This window comes from Hippoglossus hippoglossus, chromosome 1 (assembly GCF_009819705.1).
Source record: "Hippoglossus hippoglossus isolate fHipHip1 chromosome 1, fHipHip1.pri, whole genome shotgun sequence".
In the NCBI taxonomy this organism is placed as follows: Eukaryota; Metazoa; Chordata; class Actinopteri; order Pleuronectiformes; family Pleuronectidae; genus Hippoglossus; species Hippoglossus hippoglossus.
In genome coordinates this window covers 9,651,175-9,661,767 of record NC_047151.1, presented here as the reverse complement: position 1 = coordinate 9,661,767, position 10,593 = coordinate 9,651,175, and the positions used below count along the sequence as shown (strand labels likewise).

At 40.3% G+C, this 10,593-nt stretch overlaps 1 protein-coding gene across 3 annotated transcripts; it reads right to left on the bottom strand.

The window, feature by feature from the left end:
* Positions 1-1,814: 1,814 nt before the first annotated feature.
* r3hcc1l (R3H domain and coiled-coil containing 1-like) lies at positions 1,815-7,571 on the bottom strand. Of its 3 annotated transcripts, none has more exons than XM_034597575.1 (7): positions 7,296-7,531; positions 5,833-6,345; positions 5,427-5,617; positions 4,896-4,966; positions 4,705-4,800; positions 4,449-4,589; positions 1,815-3,060 (listed from the first exon to the last, which is right to left on the bottom strand). In XM_034597575.1, exons 2-7 carry the CDS (start codon positions 6,319-6,321, stop codon positions 3,008-3,010), a joined length of 1,041 nt encoding a protein of 346 aa, XP_034453466.1. In that variant the 5' UTR covers positions 6,322-6,345; positions 7,296-7,531; the 3' UTR covers positions 1,815-3,007. The 3 variants fall into 3 exon arrangements, with proteins under 3 accessions (XP_034453466.1, XP_034453456.1, XP_034453449.1); XM_034597565.1 differs by lacking the exon at positions 1,815-3,060 and adding an exon at positions 4,049-4,322 and having other exon boundaries at positions 4,365-4,589; positions 5,427-5,614; positions 7,296-7,571; XM_034597558.1 differs by lacking the exon at positions 1,815-3,060 and adding an exon at positions 4,049-4,322 and having other exon boundaries at positions 4,365-4,589; positions 7,296-7,555.
* Positions 7,572-10,593: the final 3,022 nt, after the last annotated feature.

Here is a 10,593-nt window from a genome sequence, read left to right as displayed (position 1 = left end):
GAAATAATTCCTCCAGCCACCAGCGCAAAGGCATAAAAACATAAAGCTGATGATGAAACTAAATTCATAAATGCAGTATCGTCTTTTTGTAGATTTTCTTCTCCTCCTCCAAACTCTAAGCAATGATACTGTATATACGGTTTAAATTAACAGTTTAATGGCAAATTCACATGAACATATAGAATTCTTGGGTAAGATACAGAAATTTGTGACATAATACATTTTATTATTTTTTAACTTTGTGCCTGTTTACATTTCAATCTCACTGCTTTTGGTTCCTGGAAAAACTAAAAGGATAAACTTTATATTATTGCCTTGGATTTTTAAAAGCAGATCTGTTAAATATACCTCTCTGCATGTTAGCCCATGAAACATGCTTTCAGATGCATTTTTCAAAATGTAACAGTCCGATTGTCACACTTGTGATGGAAGTTTCCTGGAAGCTGGTGAAAGGAGAACTCAGGCAGCAGCTGAAGTCTTATGCAGAAGAGTTTAATGTAGACTTGATGCATCAAGGAGACCAGAAGGTGGAACAATATACAAATGCTAACAGAGTAACATGAGCAACTGTCACCCCCAAGTCTGAAGATGTCTCCCACAGCATCCCCATATATCTCCCTCATCTTGTGTCACCCATCCCAACAGCACATCCACGAGAGCATGCATACCTAACCTTTACGTCTAGCCACTGATGCCTCTCTGTCTGGGCATCTGAATTAGATATGAAAGTCCATGAGCGTAGACACTACAATGTACTGCTTGTTGCCCCTTTATCTATAACCTGACTTTGGGTACTGCTAGGAGAGCAGGGAGTATCTGTGGATTTAGTGTGGCTGTAGTCTCTTCATGCTGAACACATTTACTGTATGAGGATGGTCAAAAATTATCTCGCAACCCTGATGACGAAAACAGCAAAGTGCATCGCTCCTAATGCTGAACTAATCCTTCTGTACAAAAACGCCTTTAGAAAGGACCCTGCAAAGACACCAGCACCTGTAGAGACTGCAGTTGCATACATACAAATTTGTCTTTGTGAATCACTAACTCAAGTGAAAATACTGAAGATGAAACCTCCTCTGAGGCTGCAGCACTTTAATTGAATTGGTTTTATGAGCCACGTGGCACCATCTCAGTCACCCTCAGCCACTGATCTGCACAGTAACAAACTGGGTTCTGTACTGGGTTCAGTCGTAGCAGAGCTGAATATCACCCTGGATGAATGCACTGATTGGAAGTTGCTTTGGATATAAGTGTCAGCTAAATGATATGTAACGTGAACAGATGGAGGCAACATCATGTTTTTATTTCCCATTTGTGCACCCAGCAGTATGTTGTTAACATATGTAAACGTGTCCACTTACAGCTGGGTGCTTATATGGACAAGAGTTAACAAATCTTAGATATAAAGTTCACTGAGATCAAATACATTGGCAGCTCTCTCTGCAGGCTGGGAGAGTGAAACTTAATTACTGGCTGAGGAGGTGAAGGAGACGCAGTGCCACGTGGTCTGTGGTCGCCTGGGTGAAGCCTCAGAGGAGGCACCAGCCTCTACATGGGAAAAAAGTCTGCTGAGGCTTGACGGGTGCTGGTAAAGAATTAGGAAACTGAATTTGTTGATAAAAGTTAAATGAATTAAACATTTGTGTCTACCAGATAGAAAGCTCATGTTTCTAATTGTAATCAAGAAAAGCAGCCAGTTGAGATTGACCACATTTTCAATTTAAGGCTAGTAGAAAGGATTGTGTTGAACCTGTGTCCTAAACCAACAGATCATGCAATGATTAAACTGAAGTGAAAACATCACCAAATCAGGGGATGAAATTTAATCTTTTTTTTATTTATTTATTCAGGAATCTACTGTAAGTTACTGATACAGACAGTTATACAACATCTGCTCAACAGTTTCATTCAAGTTCACAGACCCAGGATCTGTGACTCAGCAGCCACATTAAGACCACGTTCTACAATTTCTTCAGAATTTACTTTTCGAAGGTTTTAACCACATATATTGTAATAAAGATGCTCTCCACTGTGTTTAAAAAAAAACAACAAAGAAAACACTGTCCAATGTCTGAAAATACAGTTTGAAATGGAAAAGAAAGGTAAACTGGAAGTCCCACTGATCCATCTGAACAACATACATGTATATTAAGTTACTGTTGGAGCCTTTGAAAAAGAACCAGTGGGGGAAACATTAATGAGATGCAATACACTACATTTATTCAAGACTCTTCCAAGTTCATCATACTTCTATCTGACCTAAGAATGTTTCATGCTCTTGATACTTAGCTTGAAAGATCATGACAAGTTATTTCTGTTCAGTTTCCCTGACAGAATGGGTGAAAACATATTTATCATCATCATCTTTCTTTGGACAAAGAAATCCTCTGACTGAAAATATGTACAGACAAACACACGACACAGTTCAAATGCTGAAAACTGACCTTGTATGAAGTTTTTAAAAGTGAAGTTAAAGTTTAATAAAAGTTATCATTACATTGTGATACAAGAACTGAATCGCAACAGTATCTTCATATACCATAATGTACTGTATCATCATGACATTAAACAATACAGGATCTTTACCTTGCGGGTGGATTTAGTTTATCTTAAAAAACATCTAAAAAAATGTAAAACAATGACAAACATGATGCTCTACAGCTGCACAGAAAATCATCCTTTCAATGAATTACAAATGATTAGGCTCAGTGCTTCAGTACAGACCTTAGTTACAGTGTTACAGATATGAAAGTAAGTCCAGGTGAGAGAACAGTTCCTAATACAAAATAATAAAGGATCGGGAACAGTAGCCGGACACCCTGATCTGAGGAAACGCTGCAGACTAATGGACAGCGGCAAAAAGGAAAAATGTATGGGAATCCATATCTGGGAAGTGTGGTGGTAGGTAGGAGTGGCCAGTGGAGAGAAACAGAGCAGAAGAAGTAACAGAAGTTTTGCGTCTGTTGGAAAAAGCAAAAGGAATCATACGAGTAGTTGTTGTTTTCTGTCACTTTCCCTCCCAAGCATCTTCCTTCAGTTTGGCTTCCAGGCGCTTTTGTTCTGAAAGATAAATCACAGGCAGATGTTGAACACATCAATCAGCGAAAGCCTTTAAACAAACAACACGTTGGTGATGTGTTGCTCTAAATATACATCACCGTCTCTACCACATAGAAGTGAGGAGCAGACTGAAGATGGAGCTGTACGTTAATACGTGGCGTCCATTCCAGGGACACTATGTTCAGCACATGATGCACTGACATTTACTCTGCGTGTTGTGAACTTAAGTAAAGAGCACCATAGAGCGCAGCTCCCATGCTAAGAACAAAGGAGCTGTTTTTAGTTCGCTATACTCAAGGCCCTGACTTCCTGACTCACTGCTCAGTGGACGGCCATTTGTGGTTTGCTGTGCCTATATACTTATGTTCCATCTGTGACGGGAAATGGCTGCTGTACTGATTATAGACCTGTTACCATCCGCACAGGGACGGACAGAGAACAACTTCTCTTAAAAATCAACTTGCAACTGCACCTTCCATTTTTCTTCTGTAAAGTATGAAAGCAGCTCCCTCTTCTGGCGGAAACACTGTGATGCAAAAACTAGGGCAAATGGTTGAGGATTCTAACACTTTTTTCTCAAGGAGACCATGCTTAATAAGTTCGTGGCCTAAGATAAGGAGTCAAATCACAAAATTAAGAAATGTTTCAACATCGTCCCTTTCTGTATTCATACATTTAAGGTCTTTGCACACCACGCCTTTATTTTTCCTAAGAGTTTTCTATATCCATCATTAGTGTTGTGTTAAGGAGTCGGTGTGCAAACTTGATTGACACATGAGGTCGTATTTATTTGCTAATGTGCGACAATTTCAAACGAAAACAACAGACTTGGTGTGCAAAGACCTTCAGTCCAGTGATCAAGGAGAATACAAATCTGTTCTTTGAAGAAGGTATCAGTTGTCAAAGGTCTCCTGTGGAGTGTTGGTGACTTGCCTTCCAGGATAAGGGTCATCTCCGAAGCTCTGTTTTTATTTATGTATTTTTTTCACTCTATGTCACATTTGAATTCAGCAGCCCTTTTCTTAACCAAAGTGTAAGAAGTAACCACGATTTCCTCGTGGACCTCCTTGGGTGATAAGCCTTTCAGACAGATGTTTTTATCTCTTTTAGTGGCGACTTGAAATTACCCAAAACAGAAGTATCCCAACACTTATTAAGAGAGCTGTACATCTCCTCCTGTTCGAGGCCATGATCACCCTTCAAATGTTAGCAACAGTCCACCTGAGGTGTGGATCAGCAGTATTTCAGTCTCCTTCACAAAACTAGAAACTACCAGTGGAGAGAGCACACAACCACCACATTATACAACAGAACAGGTTTTGCTGAACACATCAATGCTCTATGCATAAGACCACGAGCCTGAAAATAATGCATCTGTGTATTATCACCTTTCGCTGCCTGGAGTTTCCTCTTCTCTGCTTCGCGCTGCTCGTCAGTCTGGTTGCTTTTAACACCAAGGGCACCGATCACAAGCCTACGAGCCATCGCTGCACTCGTCTGAGGTCTCTCTTTTGCAGGCAGGAGGGAGTCTGAGGATAGACGGAAACGAGCATGAAGAGTGACACTGATCATTTTCGCATTTAAATATGCGACATACAGAAGATAAACTGATGACACCAGACTGGTGTACAACTGTATTTGTACCTGTGCTGCTTCGGGCTTTGGCTTGTATGTCGGAGGAGGATTTGGAGAGTGGTCGCAACTTCATCAGTGGATGTTTGGCTCTTAAAGCTTCACGGGCTGAAAAGAGAAAAGACATAACTCCCTCTAATTCCCCTCTTATAACAATTTGGGATGGAAAGTGTCACAACAATACGATGCAGCGATTAACTCACCTGCTATGGGGCTTGAGAAGAGGCCTATAACGTGAGTTTCATCGATCCACTTAATGTCAAAGCCCCTCTGTCTGAAATCACAATCAGAACAAAGCAGAAAAGAAATGTTACCAAAAACAATATTCTTTTAATCTTCTGACACTTGGGGATCAAAAGTCCTATTCAAGTCCTACTGACATGTCAAATGAATACACTTTACTATAGCTTCATTATTTTGTTTTAAGTTAGGACCATGCAGAAAGAGAAATGCTGCTACATCCAACATAGTTCATTATTCTCAATCTCAAAATACACCTACAGGTTTCAACAAGTTATATTGAAGACTTTTTATTTCAATTTTATTTATGTTAAATGATTAACATAATTAAGACCTACCTTAACCTAGTAAGTAATATTTTAACTTAGTTAAGACTTTTTAAGGTCTAAACATCAGATAATTGAATTTAAGATTGTTTTTTTGCTTTTTAAAGACCCTGCTGTGGTTTTAAAAAATGTCTTAAAGTAAGATGTTGTGCATTGTATGATACATACAGGTAGGCCTGAAATAACTTGAGAAGGTCATCGGTCTTAAATTCAGCAGGAAAGTCGTAGATTTCTACGATGTTAGAGATTTCATCATCTCTGAGGTCCATGTCGGCTTCCTCGTCATCTTGGTCCATATTGTAGTAATCAAACCTGCGGTCCTGGATTGACTTCTTCTTTCGACCCTGCTTCACAGCCAGCTGAAGCAAGGGAGAAGGAAAGTGTAGAGATGAAGACAGGTGGAATATGAGTAAATGAAAAGAGAAGGAACGGAACCAAAGCTTCAATTATTACTTCTCCTGCCTGCTTTTATGCTGAATAAATTGGAAACTGAGTGTATGTGAATGTTGGGTATTGGATCTCTCGATATCAGGTCTTGTTTTGTTTATCATCCAGACTGAAAGAAAACTCTCACCTCTGCAGGCAGGTGCTGTTCCAAACAGTCGCCATCATCGTTGAACAGTGTATCCCAGCTTTCCTCTTCCTCCTCTTCCTCCTCCTCCTCTTCCTCCAGAAGGGATATTGCTTCCAGCCGTGAGGCAACATCTGCCTCCAGACTGGCTGACTCAGGCTGCCCTTCGACCTGCACATCTGTATCCTCTAGCTGCTCTTCCTTCACATCAGGCTTTGTATCGCTGTTCTGTATCTCACCTCCATCTTCTCCTTCAACAGGTGCCGACTTACCCTCTCCTCCAGCCTTGTCCTTCTTGTTCTTGGCATTCTTTCGTGCCTTGTCAGTGTAGCGAGGCCTGGGTCTTGGCTTTACTTCTCCCTGAGTCTGAGCTTTGTCAGGAAGTCGCTGTTTGGGGACGTAGGGAGGCGGGTTTGGCTTCTTTGTCTCGGAGGGAGGTGTGGGTGTTGGCTGAGATGTAGCACAGTCTTCCTTTGGCTGTTCCAACTCCATTACTCAATTATATTAATAAAACACCTGGATCACGGAGGAAGACGGACAAATCAGGCAACTTGTAAAGGAAAATTCGATTTTAGAAAATACACTGAAAATATGGAATCAGATTGTCAAAAAGTATAAATTGGAAGGGGACATGAAACTGTCCCCCAGATTTAAACCTAAAGAGATGAGAGAGATAATACATTTGCAAGGTGACGAAAAAAAAAAAATCTAAAAAGAATTCATCTCAGAAAATCGAGACATTTACAGCTAATAGATTTTTATGATACATAATTTAAAAAGGGCGTTCACTGTCTCCACATCTGTCTCACAGACAAGCCTCCTCAGTATCCTCTATTCAAATTATTTAATTCAATTATTTAAAAGGCACAGTGCTATAAAATGGCTTTTAGCTTCTAACTTTTTGAGTTTTATTGCTTTATTTTATTGATTTTACCATTAAATCGTTTTTTCGATGCATTCAGTTTGTTTTATTTTACCTAACGCCTCTTCTGCATGAACGTGTTAATTGGTAATTGCACTGCACGCATTTTCTGTTTCTACGTCTGTGACACACTTTGTGAACGTGTTTATGAAGAGTGCTGTACAAAAGTGGAGTGGAGTGGAACACCTAAAATGAATAAATAAACATTTTTTAAAAAATCAAGTACATTTCTAAATCATAAGCAGATTTCCAAACGAGAATAATTTAATGCAATATTGATTTGATTTCATCCAAACAACTAGAATTAGCCCACGCGCTGCTGGAGCCTAGAAAACTGACCAAGTAGCTTAGCAATGTGTGTTTCAGTTAGCTCCAGCTTGCTAACCGGTTTAGCTAACTGGGCTAAACTTCCACTTATTCACGCGATATTAGCTGTTTAGTCGAGAACACAAACATAAAGATAATTGAAGTCCTCTGTTTTCATTCTAACTACGACACCAAATGTATAAACAGGAAAGATATTGTTACTGTTCTTTCAGCTCACCCGTGTTTGGTTTGTTCAGCCCACAGTCTATGGTTCAGCAACCGATTTTCGTCGCGCTACTGACGTCAGCACAGGACAACCCACGGCATGCTGGGAGATGGCGTTCTTTTACGGCGCTGCAGCTGAGCCCCTCTACAGGACGAGCACGTTTGTTTAACGAAATAAGAAACGGTTTTTGTTCTCCAGCACAACTTTCATCCACTTCACAGTTTAGGATCGTTTCCTAACACTTCTAATCACTCGTGTATTGTACGTGTATTGTTGCTGTGACTACAAATACATAACATCCGGGTCTCGGAGACACGGGCACAGAAACACAGGTCAGCCATTGGTCAACAACCCGATCATTCAGAGAGACCTCCTCTGGTTGGCTTTTCCTCTGCACATTACACAAGCTGTTTCGTAAATTTTAAAAGCTGGCGTTGTGTAAGGACGAGGATCTCTGCTAAACCTCTGCAGCGAAGACACATCCTCTCCATCTCCGCACTCGGACTCAGCTGTCAGGTAAGGAAGAAGGAGACATTCCTGCAGACATACTTCAGAGAGGAAGAATTAACCTCATGCATGGGTTTATTGGTAAAGATCTCATTGCAATGTATGAATGAATGTAAAATCAATTATGCTTGTGCATCATAATTAACAGCAAGTGCACATGAACAACATGACAAGACAGCTTTCTTAGCAAAATGTAGATCGTTTTTTTAAGCGTCTTCAAATGTAGGATTGCTCAGGAAAAACACGTTGGAGCTCTCCTTTGAAATAACCTGCTTAAACTAGTATTTACTTTGTCTTTCCATTGATGGCAACTTCTTTCTCTAGATTTCACTATCTATTTGGATTCTTTCATTTAATTGTGGCCTTTTGTACATTTTGATTGTTCAACATGTTCCTTGTGTTTGTGAAACCTTGCTGTGTGTCAGCAACATGAGCCACATGTAATCAGGATAAAACTTTTCACATCAGTAGTTATCGATAATGAGCAGAGAATGACAAACAAAACAGTTTCCAATGTGAGATGTGTTAGGATTTTAAAAATATAATTAGACACTATAGCCCCGAAAAGGATCGATTTTACACGCACCATGTTTGTACCTTAACAGAAAGAATTTATGTTTTGTTATGTGTTAGGACTGTAATCCGTGGCATACAATACACTGTACTTAAACTTGTTCTCATACATAAACCTTTATATATATTACAGTATTCCTTTAGCTTTATTCAACATCACACATACATGAATGCACTGTGCTCATTAAGACACTGACCTATGCCTTAGAAAGAAATCAAGAAGCTGCCCCAGCTTCTGAAGGCCAGATAGGAAAGGCGTTGTCTTGTCTGATAAATACGCATGCTTACACACACAGAACATACAGACGATAAAAAACAGAAACACAATGTTTCACACTCCAATGAACAAAAACACTGTGTCTGCAAAACTACTGAAGACTCACAATGCTTCAGCCGGATAAAGGCTTTTTCTTAATACACAAAACTTAACACTGTCAGAATGTGAAGATTTGCCCAGCTACTATCAAAGGAGTGACGAACCTGGGAGCGGCTCCTCATCATTGGTGGATTCCAGTTCCAAGATGCTGGGACCACGCCTTCAACCTACTATTATAAATATTGCACCTGTCATCCGTTCGGGGCGACTCTTGACTACCCCGAGCTACTGACTAAAAGCCGAGGCTGTGCCTTGAGTGCCCATAGCTATGCTGTACCTTTTCATTGCTTCTAAATAAATACTTTTTGAACCAAGACCGACCCTTCTCATACCTAAGGATAAAAGAACACGACAAAATTGGTGACCCCGACGTGATCCTGAAGAGAAGTTTTTGACCAGAAAGACCGGAGACCCAAAGGTCGAGGCCGCTCCAATCGATTCTCCACATACTCACGGGCGCCAAACTAAAAGGTAAGCAGAAACCTGTTAAAACAAATTCTGCATTAGTTAAATAGGCATTGATATAGATTGTGAGTGTGCGGAGAGGAGAAAGGAGGTAAAATAATAAAGTTCTGTGTTTTATGGAAGCAATGAAAGGGTATGTAAAATAAAAGTACTAAACAGAGGTCTGGGACCCTGTGAAAGGTCTGGGACCTTGTGAAAGGTCAGGGACCTTGTGAAAGGTCTGGGACCTTGTGTGGGGTCTGGGACCCTGTCTTGGCGCAAAAGAAACAAGATAAAAAAGCGAGGTCTGGGACCTGCGCGGAACGGGCGCCACACTTAAAAAGTCTGTGATGCACGAACCCTTAAAACTAATTCAGATTGGAGAAAAGACAGACGATTCATGCAATAGATTGCATCCGTGCAACCAAATCTGGGATTAGGGTGTGAACCTGGAGGAAGGGGCTACCGGCACTGACGAGTGAGGAGCTTAACTAGCCAGACACACCGTTGCTTGAATCGGGCACAAATTAAAAAGACGCCAAGGCCATAACATGTCGCGAGTACTGACAGATGAAAAGACTGACTAGAATAAAAAGACTGACAGACAAAAAAACTGACCATAAAAAATATAAGATTTAAGAGGTCTGAATGTGTGGGTATTTACTAAATACTAAACAATAGCATTTTGGAGATTGATTAAAGAATTTAAGGTAACTAATACGTGTGGGTAATGGAACTGATTTGAGTAGTCCTAATATGAACTTCATGTAAAGGAACTATGGTGACACAGCACTAAGTCTGATACAAGTGTGAATGAAAGTGTGTGTGTGGAAAACGAGAGAGAACCAAATTAGGAGGAGATAACAAGAGGAAGGTCACCCAGCTGACAGAGACAGAATAAATAAGGAAATAAGAAAAATAGAGCGAGGTCGCCATCTGGTGGCGGTTTGACATCATTGGATTGGCTTGTGTTTTGAATTTTTGATTTTATTTAATTTTGTTTAATTTTAATTTTTTTCTCCACTAAGAAACGACGGGAACTTTTTACAGTCAGAGATACACACCCTTGACATATAGATACACACATTACAGCAACGTGTCACAGCACTAGGAAAACATCGGGTGGCTGACAATTGGATGATCTGGTTTCTTCTGTGGCTGTACCTTCTATTTGGAATACTGATGTACTGATGTGTGCTGTTCTGGCGATATTACCATTAAAAAAATTATTATAATAAATAATAATTATATATATATATATATATCTATATAGATATACACTCCCTCTGCACCCCCTCCTCCCGCCACCGGCCTGTACCCAGACATCCCCGACCCTCCCCTATATGACAACACTTGTTGCAGCTCAAAGCCACCACTACAAACCCCTGTTTTCCGCATCATCAGTGGAGA